Raw genomic sequence first — 20,533 nt, 5'->3', positions numbered from 1 at the left:
ATCTGCAGTGAAGAGGAGCCCCTGGCCTCACAAGGCATCCCGTTCTACTCGTTAGTAGCTCTCATTGTTAGGAAGTTTTTCCTGCATCAGTCCTAGATTTCCCTCTTTGCCACTTCCCCCTAATTCTGTCCATCTGAATTCTGTGCTATTGGGCCACACAAAAGAAGTCTAACCTCTTTTCTATATAAAAGCCTTTCAAGTACTTGAAGATAGGTCTCACTTCCTCCTAAACCTTCTGTTTAAACACTCTCATATCCCCATGTGGAACTCCTTTCTTCAGGCCTTTCACCCATCTAGTTGTCTTCTGATGCACATTCTCCAGCTTATCAACGTCTCTCTAAAACCTGGCACCTAGAACTGGACACAGTACCCCAGATGAAGTCTGACCAGGCCTTTGTCCCTACCACAGAACTTCCTTACATCTTCATTCATTCTTCTTCCAGAAGCCGACTGTGTTCCCTCAGTCATTTCCCTTCCTGTCCCCTTCATGAGATTGTCCCATTAATCATTTCCTGTCTCTTGGCTTTTTCCCTCTTTGCCAATTAGACGTACTCATCTTCTCACCTTCCTCGTTCTTAAATGTATCTTAAATCAGCAGTGCCAGCCGCGCAAGCTGTCATCCTAGATTTCTCCTCCCTTTTACTGCTACGTTCCCAGAAGTAGATTTAACTGCCGCCATTTTACTGTTCACTCTGGTCTTAATTCTTTGCAGTTTCGCTTCTGACCCCATCTCTCTACTGAATCTTCTTTCAAAGGCCATTTGACCTTTTTGCTTCTAAATCATGTGATCTTTTTCTCAGCCTTTATCTTAATTGACTTCTTTTCTTCTTTAACACCGGTTTGTCACCCTCCTCCTAGATAGTCTGTTCTCCATTGTCTTCTGCAACACTACCAGCCTCCCAGTCACTCAGATTTCAGACCTAGAGGTCATCTTGAGCTCTTCTCCTTCCCTCACATCCCATGGACAGACATTTGTCAAGACCCATAAATTCTACTTCTCTAGCATCTGTCCCAAATGTTAGTCAATCAGTTAGCATTTATTAGGCCCCTATTATGTGCCAGGTGCTATGCTAAGCTCTGGGCAAAGAGCAGGCAAAAAAATGCAAAAACAACAAACCCCAGTCTGTACCCCCAAGGCACTAGCAGTCTAATGAGGGAGACAACATACAAACAGCCATGTACGTGTACAAACAAGATATAGTATATCCAGGATAAATTGGGAGTGGTCTGTGAGGCAAGGCACTTCTTCCTTCACATAGCCACCAGTCCCCTCACCTAGACTGTTGATATAGCCTCCTATAGTCTCCCTATCTAGACTTTCTCCTCACCCATCCTTCCTACAGCTGCCAACATGAGCTTCCTGCGGCATTGGTCTGGCCGTAGCACTTTTCCTGCTCAAAAACTTCCAGTTACTCCTATTTCCTTTAGCACAGAATATAAACACCTTGGCATGGCATGTGAACCTCTCTGACCCCAGACTCCCTTTCTAGCCATATTTCACATTCCTCCTCTTCCCACTCTTACTTTTGCAGCCAAACTAGGCTACTGTTTATTTCCAAGCTTAGAAATGAACAAGCAATTCCTGAGCCTGGAATAATGTACTTGCTCATTCCTGCCTCTCAGAATGCCTTATCTGCCTGGTTCTGCCTCATTCATGAAGCCTTCCGTAATACCTCCAACTCAAATGTGTTCTCTCCCTTCTTAAATTTTCCTAGAATACCCAGTTTGGATCCATCATTCCCTGTCATTCCCTCTCTATTTAAATCTATGTGTACTCATGCATCTTTCCACTTTACCACCCACAGGAAGCAAGCTGCATCCTTCAGAAAGTCCTGTAATCCCTAGTGTCTGGCACAGTGCCTTGCACTTAGTAATATCAGTTGTTGAAATGTTCAAGATATTGTTCTTCCATAATGTTTACTGTTCTATCATCATCATCATACATTTATTATAGCTCTTAGACGTTTTACAGAATCCTTCTTTCTTAATTCTGTGAGGCAGAAACTGAGGCACAGAGTGATGAAATGACCTATTTATTTTGTCTTCAGTTTAGGACTTGAACTCAGTCCTTCTAATCCCAACCTGCTTCCCAAGTGAGCCATTTGTGTTACCTGCAGGTTCAATTAAGCTTTTACATTGACCTTGTTTTAATGTCAGGGCTTAGCCTAGAAATGTAATCAGTTCTTCTGAGAACTTGATTTCTAATGTCTAATTTCAACCTAGCAAGTGGCTTCTCTGTGCCTTCGATTTCCATATCTGTAAGATGATGGTGGGGAAAAAAATGTAGAAAAAGTCATGAGATTTTAAAATTCTCCATATGAAGTGGTTGTATTTATGTGATTTGTAAAGTGTAAACGTATTGTTTTTAAACAACAGGTTTAAATTTTAAATGGCAAGTTGATGGTATGAGGGAAGAAGGCACTGACAAGGTTCTAGGTCCAGCTCTACCCCTAACTGTGTGCCTGTGAAGCTTCCCCTTGTCTCCGTATCCCCATGTAGGAAAGAGGTGGAATCATCTGTAAGGTGTCTGACAACACATTATAGATTTTAAAAGTTTATATAGATAATGTGTGTGTGTGTGTGTATATATATGTGTATAATGTATGTATATGTTTATCTAGACTTGTGATTTAATCAGCACTGGGAATATCTAATGAGGAAACCCATCAGTAACTGTCTAATACCTATAGTCTTAGAAAGTTGCCTAGCATTAATAAGGTGTCCTAAATTTTGTGTCATTTACCAAAAAACAAAAACATACCTCACTAAATGAGAATGAGCTAATATAATAACAGCACTTCTTATCCTAATGCAATGTTAAATTTTCTATTCAGATATTTGGTTTGGATTGCCTTGATTTTTTACCCACACTAAGGTTACATTACCAAATTCATCATAAACATAAGAGGTCTTAGACATCATAAGTTGGAAATCTGAGTTTATTGTGAAGTGGTATGAAAATCTAACCATTATACACACTTAGAATGATTAACTATAACATGTCTTAGAGTAATTTGTTTTTTCATATGTACCTGAAATATATGCTTTAATTGAAAAATAATTGAACTCAAACCAGAATGAATGACAAAGCAGTGAATTTGAGGAGGGAGATCTGTACGTTTCCATCTCCAATTGAGCCCATCTCAGATAGCATACGTTAGCGATACGTTTGTCTACCCCTAGTTCTAGAACCCTCAGAACCAGACCTGATCTCTCAGCATCTTCTGTTTATTTAGCTAAAGAAAGGAATACAACGTATTGTTAACCTTTCATGAGGGAAAAAAAGGTAAAACTATTTCAAGCTCTCATTTTAAAGAGATATAACTATCAATTAACTATAAATATCTCCTTAAATTAGCAACAGAAATTTTTCTGTAGAACTATTTTTAAACTGCAAAGTTTGCCTTATTTTACAGTGAAAGTGAGTGGAAAAGAGAATAAAGTATATGCCAAGCTCTTTTAAAAATATTGAACTTATAGAGAAAAGGTAACAGTGAAAGAGGTGAGGGTTTTGTTATTTGGGGTTTTTAGTTTTTTTCCAAAGGACAGAATTATCTAGTAAAGAAAATACTTTTGTTGTTATTGTAGTAAATGGTTAACAGAATGATGGAAAATGAACATAGTTGCATTTTCCTGAATGCCAGAGGAGACATTTTGCAAAGTGGAAAGAGACCTGAGTTTGAGTTGGGAGACCTAGATGAGTCCCATCTTTGCCACTTTCTGCTTCTCCCAAGTCACACAATCCTTCAAGGTCCCAGCTTCATCATGTAGAGAAGGAGTTGGGCTCGCTCTTCTCTAGAGCTCCATGCAGGTCTGAATGTTAGGATCCAAATGAAAAGGACACAGGTGGGAAGTACTGCCATGGTTTTCAGATATCTGAAACTTTCAGCACTTTAATACCAAAGGTATTGGCGTATGATGACAGGACAAGAAGAAAACCAGCCCAGGACAGTACATAATTTTTTATTTTTTATTTAATAAATGAAAAGAGGATATTTAGACCTGTTAAACAGAGAAAGGAAACCGAAGTCTGAATAATTACCAACATTGATTTTAGCCAGGTAGTTTGCTGCCAACCGTGTTAGTCCAGCATACGATCAGGAATTCTGTCATCCTGGGTTTAGCTGAATTTTATGGTATCAGCTACTTAGGTATTTGGAATCGTTCTGCTTGGTTGTTTTTTCCCTGTTTTGTCTCTCAGCTCTTTTAATTAACGTCGTTCTTAGGTATGTTGTGATTTTTAGCCATGAAGTCTGTGTCATTGGAGACACGTGGTAGTCAGAGACGGCGAAGTGTTTCATAGTGTTCATCTTTCCTTCTCTAGGCACAGACAGCACGAGTAAGAAAGACGACTTTGGACCCGGTTCAGGGAAAGATGCTTCGGTGCATTTTGATCCTTCGCTTGTCTCAGCACCAGCAGCACCAGCAGAAGAGATGGTTAGTACAACATTAGGGAGTCCCTGACTTATGAACAAATCAGTTCTTAAAGTTAGGTGTGGGGTAGATTTATGATACTGTTAATTTGTTTTTTTGGGGGGTCTGGGAGAAGAGACAGACTCAGGATGCACTTCCCCATAGAAGTAGGGTCATAAGTGGTCATTGGTAACTTTGGGTTCCAGGCAAACTCTCATAAGCCTCACTCAACCCATTCATTTTATGACTAAAAATAAGATCTGTTCCCAACAGATAGCAAAACACATTGTCATTGGAACAACGGAAAATATGTAGGTTAAAAAAATGGTATTCTTAGTTGTGAAACCAAATGGAAAGTAAGAAGATTTTTTTCCTCAAATGTTGGTGGTTAAGGAAAAGTATTATGAAAAGGACTCAAAGTAGATAATTTTAATATTTTTACACATCTGTTTTCACTTAAGCTCTCTATGACCTTTCTTTTCCTTGCTACATTTGTAGTGACTAGCTCTCCCATTATGCTTTATAGCCACATTAATAGGTTGGTTTTTGGCCCACATAGAGAATCTAGTGAGGAAAACAAAGTGATTTTCCTAGGTGACTGCGCAAGTGTTCTAAGTTCTATTGAAATGGCATTGAGATGGATATGTCAGTACATTTGACAAAGATTGCTTGGATAAATCTGAATAAGAAGGGGAGAGCATGGTAGAGAGATAGTCGGAAAAAGACTTGAACAACTTTCTGAAATTGGGCACAAGGTGGTGCCATTTTCCCAGAATAGATTCGTGCTGTTTAACAGACATGTACTGTATTCTAAGCAAAGCATGACCAGTTAGAGGGTGAGGAAAGGCCTTCTGTAGTACGCAGCCCTTCAGCTGGAAGGGATCAAGTCTTTTTCCTACCATCTCTGGTACCGTGCACAGAAAGGATACTTATTCAGATAAGGTTTTTATTTCTCCAGCAGTGTTTCTGCATACGTTTGAGTGTTTTTCCCTATCCCAACAACAACAAAGGAATTTTAACCGCTTGTTGGGTTTATTTTGCATCCATTTTGTGATTCTTCTGTTAAATTACCAGCTTGTTGGTAATATATATATATAATATATATGTATATTATACATACACATACACACATATATATATATATATCTGACACTCAATATAATACCATGAAAAATTCAGCTGTTGATGACACGTTTTGATATCGTATATACAGATAATTTAAATGAACATGACGTCTTTGTTTAAATCTTTTACTTGAAGCTTGTGCTACATGTTTGGATAAAACTCGGGTCTAGGTTTTTCAGATTAGCTGCTTAAACTGCATACCATACAACCCCACCATTGCTTGTAACACCTTTGACTGTGTGGGAATAATCAGCATAAGGAAATCACTAATAATAGCCTCAGAACGATCCAGCCAACTTCCCAGCCTTAAAGTGGCGACACTTTTGTGGAAATACGCACATTTGAATCTTACAGATACAGTCAGAAAGGTCTTAATCTGAAAAGGGAAGGGGAGCAAGAAAGCTCTCTAGAGCCAAGTTACATGGCACTGAGAGGAGCCATAGCACAGGAAGGAGAACAGTAGTTATGACATCTAGAAAGTCCACAAGAGGATCCAGTGATAGAGTCCGTGGCCTCAAGACTCAGAAGCTATGACTGACAAGCAAATCTGACTTCCTTAGTCATAGAAAGAACTACTTATTTAAGGTTTTAAGGCTCATAACAAAAATCCATTTTACAGCTGAGGAAACTGTAGCTTAGGGAGGTTCAAAGACCTCTTTCCATGGTTAGAGGCTGGCAGGTGTCCGAGGCCCAATCTGACCCTGAGTCCTCCTGATTCTGGCCAGACACAGCTACCTTCCTTAGTGTACCTACTGCCTGGAGACTTGATGGGATACTGCCCATGGCTGGAATAGAAGCCCTGATTGGTGGGGTAGAACTGATGAGAACCTTTGAGAGGAACTATGTTCCCTCTTAGGATTTATGGTAAAGAAGATGACACAAGTTGAGCCCAGGTAGCATACACTGGAGATTTGGGGAGAGCAGCTTTCCAAGAGTTCCTACATAAGATTTCACAGCTTACAAGGGAAGACGGCTCAAGATAGAGGTGTGTGAAGACCAGAGTTCCTCCATTTCCCAGAAAAATCAACCAAGTTGTCCCTAGGACTTGATTGGCCCTTACCTCCCTTTGTTACACTGCTTCCTGTTCACCTGAGGACATAAAAAGGTCCCTCCAGAGGAGTCGTGGCGTGGAGTTGGTATATGTCTGAAGATTACTCAGATCACCATACCCTACCCTGCTAACAGCACGCTTTTCCATATGGAGACAGGGAGTTTCTACATCCAGTACCTTTGCTGGATAACACTGCTGTGTTGGGGCAAGTGAACCTTTTGTTAACTGCTTAGTGATTTGGGGAGTGCCTCATTTTGTTCCAACATCCAGCCTGAAATAATAGGGAACCCACGTTTAGCCTTCTGCTAACACGAGAGTAAACAACAAAATACGGCCAGGTTTAAAGAATTTTTCCAGCAGCTGGGAATCCCACTTGTTCTTTGAAAACAGCTACAATTGTGTTCAAAATAAATAACGAGAAACTATTTGGGTCGAAAATATGTTCTCAAAATACAGATTTTATACAAGTAAATACCATGTGCAGTTGATTCATGTTGGACAGTAGATGGCATGCTAATCTCTCCTAATCAGCCTAATTCTGACTCCAGAATTACTGAAAATTTTCCCTGTAATTTTTATTTCAACTAATTTAGATATTTTCTTCTATTACATTCAGTTGAAAAAAGAATGAAGGGGACAATAGCTATATAGGCCTGGGTTAAGTGACAAAACTTGAGCAGTGATTTGAAAATCTGGGGTTTTTTCTCTTTCTTTTCCTATTTTCCTTTGAGGGTTTTTTCTTATTTGTATATCAGGCTAAAAATCTCTAAAGAATTTTCATTTCTGGGCTTCTAATTTTTTTAAGTCCTTATTGTATGCTAGAATATACTTGTATCAAATTGAAGTTACTTCACTTTCACTGATCAATAAATATTGGGCTTATTCATAGTTTTTTTAACGCTATAACCTTATGAAATTGTGAGCTAAACTTTTTTGTACCATATGACTCATTTTACAGTAAGGTTTTAAGTATAATTAGATGCAACATGTACGGTAGAATAATGATTGAATTGAGTATTATGCATAGGTACAACATACGTATTTCTCCACGGTGATTACTTCCTCATTGGTTATTTCCTTCTTTGTGCATCTAGTTTGGTCCAAAGGTGGTGACGTCTGCGCAGCAGAAGGCAGGAAGGACGATTACAGCTCGGATTGCAGGGAGATCGGATCTGCCCATTAAAACTAGTAGAAATTGTAGCAATTTATCTGTGATGGGGGTCTTGCCTCCCATGAGTTCTGTTGTTATAGAAAAACATCATCCAGTCACACAGGTAAGTCCATATTCAGTGACTTTTTGTGAAAAATAAAAGTGCAACACACAAAGGACTTTCCCCCCAAGAATGTGTATTCCAGTAAACACCTTTAAAAGCTGGCATGCCGAGGACGTTGTCAGCAACAATGATAAAAAAAGGCCTGTTTGCTCCTTACCGTGTGTTGTGTCTCAGAACTTTGATTTGCTCCCTTGCTCTTTACCAACCTTTCCTTCCATTTAGAAAGTCATTCTTTGCAGAATCATTTCCTCGAGGGTGCTTTTGGCTTTGTAAGGCTTCTGTAAGAACGGAGCAGACGTAAGAGAGGGAGCTGGCTGTGCTCCCGCAGGAAGGATAAAGTATGTCACTGATTTCTGTTCTGTGAATGATCGTGTAGTCAGTCAGTCCCAAACAAAAATTATTCACAAAACAGATTCAAGAGACAAAAATTATTCTCTGTTTTCTCAGTTTTTACCCTTCTTTTGGGTAAACAGTTCAATGTGTGTTTAACTAAGTTGCATTCATTTAGCAAAGATACTCATACCTGTTAGTAGAAATTCATGGGAAAGAAAATCATTTCTACATACATTCTCCGTGTTACATGATTTTCTTGTGCACTGCAGAGCCAAAGTGTTCATGAGAGAGCCTCATGGATGAGGATTTAATTATCTTCCTTCCTGAATGAAACTGCCTGATTCGAGTATCAGAATGGTTAAATTAAGGAGAAGTCGGCTGAATTAATTTGATAATATGACTTCAGCTGTAGTGAACTCTAGTGAGGCTGAAGACCAGAGCCAAGGAGGAAATCAAAGAGGGAAAAGGTCAAAACACTTGGAGGAGTTTGAATTGTTATCTTAAGCTTAATTAGTTGAATAGAATTATGTTTAACTTTACAAATATGTGGGTTTTTCTTTCATTTTAAACAGTAGAGATTGCTACGTTAGTCATTGTTTTTATATATCTGTTTTTCTATTTTTTTCTGTTTCATTATTTAACTTAGTATTTTGAAAATAAATACTCTGTTAAGGCATAAGAGACTTGTCATCATGTTATTTCCATTATCAAACAGTTACTAGCAAAAGTCTCAGTGTTGGATGACATTAAGAGGTCTTCTGCTCTAAGCCTTAACTCACAGGAATCCTTTGTATGACATCCCCAACAACATGTAGATCACTCAGCCTCTATTTAAAGATCTCCTGTGATAGGGAACCTCCTTCTACTCCCTGAGAACGTCCATTCAGTTTGGGGACAGTCAGTTCCAAGATTTTCCTCATGTTAAGCCAAAAGCTACCTCCTTTTAATTTCTAAAACGTTTGGTCCAGTTCTGCTCTTGGAGATAAAGCAAAACTAGTCTAATCCTTCTTCCCTGTGACAACCCATCAGATGTTGGAAGACTGATAATGTCCCCGTTGAACCTTTTCTTCTCTGGAGTTAGCATCCCTAGTTCCTTCAGACAGTCGTTTTGGGCAGGCATCATTTGAAGCTCCAACCTCATGCTAGTCATTACTTCTTCTAGATACTTTAAGCTTTTCAGGGTCCCTCTTACAACATGACGGGCTTAATGGGATGTCCTTCACTGAGACTGTCCTACCTCCCTCCTTGGCAGTTTTCTAGTGTTAATGCAGCCAGGATCCCCCTGCCGTCTTCTGAGTCCTCTCCCACAAGGTTGATTCACGTTGAACTTCCTCAAAGCCATCCAAACCATTCTTTCTAGACCCGTCTCCTGTTTTTTACCCATGCAGCCCAAGTAAAGGATGTCATATTACCTTTGTTATATTTCATCTTGTTAGACTCTGCCTGCCGTTTCATGTTACCAGGTTCTGTCATCACATGTTCCCTATTGGCCTGAATACAACTCACACGCTTCTTTACAAAGAAGACGAATGTGATTGTAGCTCTGGTTATAAACCAGTCTTGGGTTTGGTTTTTTTCCTTGGGCAGATTTTTTTGGAGAGTTGGGGAAGAATGTGGCCTGTATCCAAACAGACACTGCATTAGCTGTCTCTCCCAACCTCATGTTGTCCACAGATTTGATGCATCCCTTAGGCTTTCTTCCAAGTCATGAAAATATGATCAGAACTTGACCAAGGACAGAACCTTCGGTTATTCTACTGAACATTTTCTAGGCTGATACTGATCTTTTAATCACTTTTCTGAATCTGGTCAGGCAGCCAATTCCAAACCTACCTGATTGTGCTATATCTAATCCATATGTCTCCAAATTATCCACAAGGGTATTCTGAGGGACCTTGTCAGATTCTTTTATTGAAATCAATGTATAAATACATAGCAAGCATTTTTTAAAGCACCAAATCCTATGCTAAGCACTTTACACATATTATTTCATTCGATCTGCACAATAACCTGGAAGGTAGGTGCTGTTATCCCTATTTTATAGATGAAGAAACAGAGATAGACAGAGGTTAAGTGACTTGCTCAGGGTCTGAGGCCAAATTTGAACTCAGATCTTCCCATCTCCAGGACCAGCCTTCAATCTACTATGCCTCTCCACATCATTCCTCCTCATGTACTGTTATTTTCCATTATGAAACCAATATTCCTTATTTAATATTCCCTATTTTCTCCAAAGTTATTTAATATATCACTTTGTGAATTTTTACCTCTCACATTCTGAAAAAGTAATATATAAATGAAACTGAAGGACCTCAATGTCCTGCAGCCTCAGACAGGTCCTCTCAGTTCTCTGTATTGGTCTTGTGTCTGTTCTCGTGTTTTAACAGAAAAGAAAGCCAGTAGTTCTTCATTTTGACAGTTTTCTATGAGCAAAAGTTTTCTTTTATACCCCTTCTACCCACAAAATTGTTTGCATACAAAAGGGGTAATGTTTTACTCAAAATTCCTGAGTGCTTCCCAAACCAGATTGAAATGTAACTGGGAAATATTTAACAAAATAAATCATATAATACAACACAGATAATGGTAATTTATGGTTTTCTAGGTCAGAATGCTGACTGGAATTTGACACCAATATACCATTATTTTTTTCAATACTTTTTTTTTTTGGCATGATTTGTTAACGAAGCTGTTCTGACTGGTTCAACCATCGTCCTTTTTTGTGAGTGCCCATAAACTGTATCTGTAATATTCTGGAATTTTACTGGGAGTATAGACTAAACTCATTTGGTAAATGTGGATCTTCCCAGCTCTTTTGGAAATGTGAGTTTTCCCAGTTCCAGTCCTAATAGCACTGCTCCAGTTTGACACTGCTAATTAAGACCATTGAAAGTGGTTTACCAAACATACATGCATGGGTTTTCAGTCCCCCTACATGTGACTTTTCTAATCTGAATAACTTAACTCCTTTAAGAAAAGCTAAATACCCTCTTCCTAGCTCCTCATTGATTGGGGTTTCATTTCCCTGTTTACTACTTTTAAATATAGGAGTGGAGTAGTCTTGTCATCTCTCAGTTGTCTCTTATCTGACCAGCTAACACAGGCAGGGTCTTGTACCTTCCTGAAACCTGAAAAAGCCCTTCAGATTTTTGTTAGATTTGCCTCCACTGGTTCTGTCTTTCTTCCCAACATCCTTCTTCTTATATATTTGCTAAGATCAAAGTATGCAATGAAGTCTTCACTTGCCTTTCTTCTGATCAGTAAGGAGGAACTGACTGATTTAGGGAATTTGGGAACCAATTTTGACCTCCCCCATTGTACTTGATCCTGATAAAGGAAGGGGAGAGTTGTCTACAAGTGGGACTATACAGGGAGCTAGTCATTAGAATTTTCCTTGGGTTTTTCCCATCTCTCTCCAACAATGGGGGGCCTACTGATCCCGTCTCTGAACTATTTGAAATCTCCCCTAAATTCCATGTGAGACCGTGCCTATGTGGCCCTTCTGTTGTTTGTTTTTCTTTCCCAGAGTTAATGATGACATGGTCATGGACTTAGAAAGTTCTGTGACTTCCAATTTCACCATCAGTTTCTCCTAATTGATTAGAGCCAAGGCTAGAATAACTGTCCCCCTCATCGTTTCTCCCTTTTTCAAGATTATATTGTCAGAAAGGCAAATGAAGAATTTATCAGCTGCTCCACTTTTAGCAAATATTTGAAGAGTTTTCACGTGGAAGAAGGAATAGGTTTGTTCTTGGTCCCAGAGTCAGGCTAATAAGTGAAGATTGCAGGGGGTCAAATTTTGTATTCTAATAGGAATAATCTCCTAACTAGAACTGTATGAAAGTGGGATGGGTTGCATTGGATGGTATCCTATCACCGAAGTAATTTGCTCGGAAATCCTAACAGTCCTTTCCCAGTTAGACATTTCCCTAGTAGCTTTTTTGAGAAAAGGTCTGAAATAGACTCTCGCCCTTCACCTCAAACCCCTTAATTTTTTCACATATGTGGTTGGGACTACTCTGAACCTAAATAGTCTCAATAACAACCAGTGCTTTTTATGCTTTATAATTGATACAGAGTTTGGAGTTTAAAAATCTCATCTTACACCAGAAATTATTTCCTGGAAAGGACCATTATCTCATCCAATTTCAGAACAGTATCTGAACAGAAAATATTGACAGAGTTTTCAAATAGAGATATAAAGTGGTTCTCAACAGAGTAACATGTTTCTCCTTGATTTAGCCTCTCCTGTCAGAATTTTTTTTTTGTTTCTTTGTTATCAAGAGTATGAACACTTCTCCACCACTGCCCAACTATCTTATAATGCTAAGGCACTTCCTTTTTCTTATCTATGGAGGGCATATCAAAAAGTTACTCCATTTCTAAGAACAAAGATTTTCAAACCCAAACACTATCTTAAATGTAGTAAGGAGAGAGTATCCAAAATCACTACTCATATTTCCTTCAACATCTCAGCACATACATATTTCATGCTTTATTCTTACCTGCCCATCACTGTGTAACATTTAATTCTCTAAAGAACTTATCTTAAGGTAACGTATACTTTGTCAGTAATTCCTGCTTTCCTTGTGTTACAAATTGGTACCAGTAGTTGTAAACTTGGATGATAGACAAAGTTTTACAGCTGTTGAAAAGTATGATGCCTTATCTGAGAATTTCATTTATACAGAATACAGCTGAGGACTAGGAAAGTCTGAGCAGCCAAAATAAAAGCCACACAGTCCACAAAGCCCTCCTCCAACATCTAGAAGGAGCTCTTGGGCCCCGTTCAGTACTTTTTGACTTTTTCTGCAGAATTCTAAACAGCTTACTTTTCTGAAGAGGAGGGATCTTTAGGGGAAAAAACGTTTCAATCATAGCTGACAACCTCATAATGAGAAAAGGCATAGAAAATGTAGAAATTTTGAAATAGAAAAATTATGAAAAACAGACATAAACACATAATAGGAATAACCACACGGGGCCATTAAAAGAAGAGCAGAGCACATTCAGTAACCGAGTATATCCCAGAATGATCATTGCTATTTAAATAATGACTTTTGAGTCATCAAGTACAATTTATCTTTGTAAGGAAGAGTACAATCCATTGCAGTAAAGTTCTTGACTAAAACTGCTCATTCAAACTGTTTTGGGACATAAAGGAACATTTTGTCGTTTATCTGAAAAACTTTTATGTAACATTTCCTTTCCTGTTACATCCGTCCTTCAAGGACCTCTGATCTCATCAGTTTATGGTACTCAACACCAAAATAAATCACAATCCCTCTGTGCATTAGAAAACTGTGTTTCGGAGTTGTAACTAAAACAAATTGTGTTCCAGGGCCTTTTTAATAAATTTAGCTAGTCTAGTCCTTAGATGAATATAGCCTATCACCAGGCCCATACTCAAACCCTTCTCAATAGGGAAGGGCCTAAAAGAGTTTGCATTGCCTTGGCACAGCCTTTGAGAATCTGTGGTCACCTCCGTGCCATGAGATGGGGCCAAAGTACCATGTCAGTGATGGCTCAGCATAAACAAGGAAGTCAGCAATCCCACCTTGCTCCAATGGTACCTGAAGGGCTTTACAGACTTTTTAAAGTATTAACCCTTACAACATTCCCAAAGCACGTGGCAGTAGATAATAGCCTCATTCCTGGAGCTCAGAGAGATCAGTGTCACTTAAAATTACAAAGTGAATCAAAGCATAGGACCATCAGTTTGGAAGCAGAAGAGGCTTCAGGGCTCAGCTCATCCTTTCTCTTCATTTTATAGATGAGGAAGCCAAGGCCCCCAGAGAAGTCAGATGACTTGCCCAGGGTCACATAGGTGTGATAAGTGCCTGGACCTCTGATTTCCAGATGCAGCATTCTTTCTGCTGTGCCAGAAGACGGACATGGAATTCAGATCTCCTGACTTAGAATTTAAATGCTTTTCTCTAACTTTGCCTTACTACAGTCTTTCCCCTCTTTATTATTTTTCCCATTTGATTGCTGTACACACATAAGGAAAGCATGTGTCTCTAATGAGAAGTTATGAGTTCTCAACCCAGCATTCTATTCCTTATTTCCAAACTTTTAGAAATTTTAGAACCTTTTAGAAATTAACTTTTTATTTACTATGTCAAGGTAAAATTTTGCCTTCCTGCTCATCTTTGGTCTGGTTTCTCTTGTCTCCATAGTCATCATTTATTAAATGTGTACTTTGTGTAGCACATGCGGTAGTAAGTACTAAGGTTACAAAGATTTTAAAAAACACATAGACATTTAGGGGAGGGGGAAGAGAAGGAGGCTTTGCTTCAGCCCCCCTCCTTTCTTACGTGCAGCACTTTGTGTCTGGTCCCCGGCCCACCTCATATCCGGCATTATGAGTGTTGTCTGAATGTGGTTCTGTTTTTTTATCAGTTTGTCTTCCTCGCCTCCCCCAACCCTTTCCTCTACCCTGGCATCTCTTGCTCTGTCTTTCTCTCAGGCTTCTAAAAATTCATATTGTATACACTGTGTGCAAAGAAGCAGCCAGGTTCCCAAACCACAACCACTTTATTTGGAGAAAAAAAATACATAGTCCTGACCCTCAGGTAGCCTGGAATCTATTAGGGGATTAAGATACCTACATAAGTAACTCCAATAAAGGTAGGATGTGACATTTTTAGAAGGGGGAGGATTGGGCCAAGTGCTGTAAGAAATTTGATGAGGGTGAGATGACTATGAGCTGGAGCATCAGGGAAAGTTTCATGGAGAAAGTGCCACCTGAGCTGGACCTTGAAAAAAGACAAGGATTTCATCAGCCCAGATGTGGAGAGAGCACATTTCAAGTTTGGTAAATCATCTGCATAGATGCAGAGGTGGGCGAGGGCAAGGTAAGATTGGAGAACAGCTACTAGAGGTGTTTGGCCAAGTTGGACCAGACATTGGCCAGAACACAGAGTATACAGAGCTGGAGTGGAGAGAAATAAGTCTAGAAAGGCAGGTTGAAGTCATATCATGAAGGAAGGCCTTCAGAACCAAGCTAAAGAGTTTGTGTTTTATCTTCTAAACACTGGGGAACCACTGAAGGTTATTGGCCAAGGCTCAAGGGTGAAGGATAATGCACTGTTGAAATTGCAATTTACAGGATTAAAACAAAAGGAGGAAGGAACCCTACAACAAGTGAAGTGGGAAGTGAAGGGCCCGGGATCAGGAGGAATATGAAACGGGAGAAGTACAAGGATAAGATGTTGTGTTGATGGAAAGGAAGGCCAGAGTTCCCAATCCTGCTGAGTTTGTTTCATTCCACAGTTCCTCTCTGCCCTTGTGGGGATAGGGCAGGGATTGGGCCTGTGAGTTCTTTGGTATAGGGAATTCCTGGTTGAGGAAACACATTCTAACAGTGCAGGTTGATACCTTTTCTGCAACTCCCAGTCTCAGAGAGTTGCCCAGGGCACCAAGAGAATAAGTGACTTGTCCAGAGTCAAACAGCCAGCACGTATGAGGAGAGGGATTTAAATGCAGATCTTCTTCCCTTCCAAGGCCTGCTCACCATCCACCCCATCACCCTGGTTCCCTCCTTGTGTTCTATAGATTTCTTTAAAATGTCCTTTACTCATTTTTTCATATTGAATTCAATCAGTGCATTAAATCTTGTTAGCTATAATTCTGGCTAATTATGTAGGAGCACACTTTCAGATAGAAGCTGAATTCATGGACCCTCATGGTATGTAAGTGACCTTAGAAGTCACCTGGTTCAAAACCCCTCATTCTACCAATGAAGAGACTGACCTGAAGAGACTTTCTCAAGGTTCCATTACTAGGAAGTGGCACAGCTGAGGAGGGGAAAGATGGAGGGAAGTGGCAAGAGTGGTAGCATTGGACTGGGTCTTGTTTTCCTCCTCTATAAGATGAGGGAAAGGAATTCACAACTACCTGGCTTCTGGGACACCCTTTATATCTACATTTTGTGCTCCTTAATACCAGTATTTGCAGGGAATTGTTCTAGGTGCTGGAGAAGAAAAATTAATAAGATAACTGAGGCTCCAGATGCCCAAGTGAAATGCCCATGGTCTCACAGTTAGGGGCTCAGATGCCCATTCTGTTGCAGATCTCATTCTCATACAAACAGAGGAAAATAACTCCTGTGTTTACCTTCCCCAGCAATTTGAACCTGTTTTACATTCTTATAAAGGGACTTTACTCATCCTTCTCATGGGCAAAAGCAAAAGAAAAAAAGCAAAGTCAAACAAGTAACTTTTATTGACCCCAAATGAATTAATGACCTAGTATTCAAACTAGCTGTAACTTCTGCTTCACACATGGCGCATTTTCCTAAGTATAGTAAGTCTAGAAAGCCAGTCTCTTCTGCCTGTGCATGGAATCTGTTTGCATGTAGTGGATAGGAGAAGCATAGTAGAAAGTGCATATGTGTTTTTCAAATGGACAAGGTTTTTTATTTCTATTCATAATGTCTGCAGTTTTAAAAAAAAAAAAAAGGATAAAACCATTAATAGATGTCATTTCCATTTTCTATCTAAAAAATACCTCAAACACCAAAAAATAAATTATTTTCACTAGCTCTCAATAGGACAGATTTACCAACTTCTGTCAACCATGACATTCCATTTCAGGAATGTATAATTTATGTTCATTAATAGGTTACAGATTACAGAGAGCCATAGACTGCTTCCATTTTGTATGCTCTGGGATATGTAAATGAATTAACTCTAGGTGGCTCAGTGGGCAAAGTGCTGACAGGCCTATATTCAGGAAGACTCATCTTCCTGAGTTCAAATGTGGCCTCGGACACTTAGTAGCTGTACGATCTTGGGCAAGTCTCTTAACCCTGTTTGCCTCGGTTCCTTCATCTGTAAAATGAGCTAAAGGAAATGGCAGATCTCTCCAGTATTCCTGCCAAGAAAATCCCAAATGGGATTACAAAGACCTGTACATGAATGAAAAAAATGACTGAATAACAACGAATAGTTAATAATATCAAACTAGGAATCATATTTTAATACTCTAGCCTCATCTACTAAGTAACTGTAGCCTCTACGACAATTTTTCAATCAAACCCTGTTTGATTATCGATTTATAGGAGATTCAGAAGCACAAAAACCAATAATAATTTTATCCACTCATATTTTTTCTCTTACCTACCTTCCACCAGAGGGAAATAAAGCTCTTCTAAACCGGCACCACCTACATTTACTAGTAACTATGTTTTGCAAGGATGTCCGGTAGCTTGCTGTACTTTAAGCTCTTGTAGGGCCAGATCAACGTTATGCCCCTCAAGGTCTAGACCAGTGCCTTTGGCATAATAAGTGCTTAATAAATACTTTTCTGAAAGAGCAAATAACATTACAAAAAGATTTTGAAATGTGCTAAATGTAAAGAAACTCCCAAGAAAATGTGTTTAGAGAAGAATTTTCATGTGTAAGGAGTAGAAGTTTTTAGTACTTTTCAGTCACAGATTATAGGCTCACAGATACAGAGTTGGCAAGGTCCTTGGAGATCAATCAAAAGTCCAACCTATCATTTTGCAGAAGACAAACTGAGGCCCAGAAAAGTGAAATGACTTGCCCAGAGTCAATTAGAATTCTTAATTGGAATGTTGAAATATTTTTAATGGAGTCAGACATAGGAAAACATTTTATTTTTAACTGAGTCAAATTGCTTTCATTTGAAACAAAACACATTTTCAGCTTTGTGAAATTTATGGTAAATATTTTGATCAAATTATTTTAAATGTTGAGCTCAAAAATATTTAAGATCAATATCAATAGAAGAATATAATAAAAATTTTTGTAGTGATCAATAGTTCTTATTTTTAACAAAGGCAACCACTTTGTTAAAAGTCACATTAACAGTAAATCCTACTCACCAAAAATGACCATTGTGTATCTGAAGTATCCTAACCAGAGAGTTGTAGACTATTTCTTATAAAACCAGTGCCGGTTGTGTGACCCACCACACTAGTTTTACTGCCCTAATGACAGCAGTCAAGAATTTACATCTTTTCAGGCTTGGGATATCTTTCCTCTTTAGTGAAAATAAAAGTACAAAATATAAAATTTCCAACATTTGGACTTTTCCCCCTTAAGGTGGTACAACCCACCAACATTTCTTACTAGTATCATCATTATTTCCTACAGTGTTCTTCCTCTGATGCTTCATTATAATGGGAAGCTGAGCCAGGGCTTTTGGGCTCAAGCATAAGCTCCAGCAAATGCCACTAAGCAGGGAAGGCTTGGAATCAATAGGAACACAAAGACTGGATCACCAGCTGGTAAAGTGGATTGTGATTTACATTACTAGGGGGAGCATCCACAGGAGTGAAACCACTGATCCTTGAAGCAACATCTTAAATGTATGGACATCTCTGCTTTAAGGATTGCAAAGCACTTTCTGCATGGGGTTAATTGTATTACAGGTTAACAATTATCCCCATTTTGCATAAAATTCTTCAATATTCAAATTATTTGGAGCAGCACCACCTTCAAGTGAAAATAACCTAAGGTGATTTAAAAAAATCTCCCTGCAAAGCAATGATTCTTCTCTTCCTGAATAAAGTGGTTCTCCATGTGTCCCCACCAGAGGATGCCTGGGATCTCTGCTGCAGTCCCAAGAATTCCATTCTGATCAGTCCACATTGAAGGAATGGGCCATGCCTCTCTCCCCCCCCTTTCCTGATATTCTCCCCTCACAGCTTCTCAGCACCAAGAAGCCTCTTCCTAGCTTCACATTCTATAAAAGATGGAAGATTCTATCTTCTTGTCAGTTTCAGCACTACAAAAATGATACAGAATTGTACTGCATTTTCACTAGAGTGAATTTTTCTCTTTCAGCAAACCATCCCTCAAGCTCTTGCGTCAAAATACCCTCGAACTGTACACCACGAAACAAGCGGCACATCTTCAAGACATGCAGGACCCAGTGGAAAAACATCTTCCCTGACTTCTCACTCCATAAAGGTGGTTGACTAAACTGAATATAGATATTTATAGAAAGGGATCAATCTTTTTTTTCAATTCCTGATTTCCCTTGATGAAAAATTCCCATGGATTTGCTGTCTTGGAACTTCCCAGTGAACATTGGTTGGGATAGCAGAACACTGTGGATAACGTCATGTTTACCTTTTCACACCCACCAGAGACTGATTCAGTGGAAAGCTTATTTTGAGGAAGGTAAAATGTCCTTTGTAACTATATGCAGAAATTATTTTATTGTTAATAAACCTTTATTTAAGAAATAAATTGAATATATGCCTTTTTTAAATTAAATATGTCTATATGTTTGGTGACCGTATGTTGAACTTCTGTTGTTAATTCCAGGTGTAGAAACCATGATTCTTTTGACCAAAAAACAGGCCTCGCTTTTATGGAGGTAAGGTCACCTTCATGCTATGAGAATGTCATGTGGGACAAAGAACAAGAGAAGAACTTGGGCTAATGAAGAAATTGTGAAAGATTTGGACTGTTTGGGAATTAGGAATAGAGTCCAGACGTTGAATCTGGAGCACTTGAGAAGTAGTTGAAGGAGAACACCTGGGGCTGCAAGAAGAGAGAAATTTAAGTCAAAGAAACTTAGAAGAAAGACTGGGAAATCAAAACCAGAGGAGAAATTAGTAAAACAAAGAAAAGGAAGTCAGATGCTTCTCAAGATGCTAAGGACAGCCAGCATTTATTTAGAACTTTAAGATATACAAAGCACTTTACAAATGTCCCATTTGATCCTTTCAACAACCCTGGAAAGTGAGCTTATCCCCACTTGATAGATGAAGAAATAGGCAAAACAAAGGTTACATGACCTGCCCAAGGTCACACAACTAAAAAGTGTGTAAGTGTAGATTGAAGTCAGGTGTTCTTGACACGGGAGGTGAGAAGGTCCTAACAAGCTTCTGAAATGGAGTTTTCCATGGAGATGGAGTTCTGAGATGGAGAACTGCCACAAGCAGTTCACCACAGGAGTTCTCCAGAGGAATAACCAGGAAAAGCAAAAGGCTGAGGATCAAATCTAGTCAGCAGGGAGAATTTTTCAATTACTGTTCTTGAGAGTTCTGTGTTTCTGTTCAGGGCGTGGCCAAATGACTGATCTAAAAGAGTAGATAAAGGGGCTTGTGGAATATTTCTTCTCTCTCCAGATGTGTGTTCATCCTTCATTGCCAAAGAAGACCATGCCATCAGAGAAATAATGACATGACTTGCACTTGACTTTGTTTTGAGTGAGGGAAGGCTGTGCAGGTCACCAGCCTTACTTCTCCTCCAGAGCCATCTGAATCCAGTGACCAGATATTCATCAGGATGACTGGAGATGACCCAGGATGAGGCAATTGGGGTTAAGTGACTTGCCCAAGGTCACACAGCTAATA

General features: G+C 39.2%; 1 protein-coding gene across 3 annotated transcripts in view; it reads left to right on the top strand.

The window, feature by feature from the left end:
• Positions 1-20,533, top strand: part of POC5 (POC5 centriolar protein) — a 75,118-nt gene that overhangs the window by 37,916 nt on the left and 16,669 nt on the right. For 2 of the 3 annotated variants that reach the window (XM_072606377.1, XM_072606379.1), the window contains 3 exons: positions 4,325-4,437; positions 7,684-7,863; positions 19,011-19,418. In XM_072606377.1, the coding sequence (XP_072462478.1) occupies positions 4,325-4,437; positions 7,684-7,863; positions 19,011-19,148 (431 nt within the window). In that variant the 3' untranslated portion in view covers positions 19,149-19,418. Of the gene's footprint in view, positions 1-4,324; positions 4,438-7,683; positions 7,864-19,010; positions 19,419-20,533 lie in introns of those variants that run through there. The other variant, XM_072606378.1, reaches the window with a different exon arrangement.

The sequence above is a fragment of the Notamacropus eugenii genome, chromosome 4 (assembly GCF_028372415.1).
Source record: "Notamacropus eugenii isolate mMacEug1 chromosome 4, mMacEug1.pri_v2, whole genome shotgun sequence".
Classification (NCBI taxonomy): Eukaryota; Metazoa; Chordata; class Mammalia; order Diprotodontia; family Macropodidae; genus Notamacropus; species Notamacropus eugenii.
The sequence above is the reverse complement of the archived record's forward strand: the minus strand, read 5'-3'. Positions and strand labels throughout refer to the sequence as shown.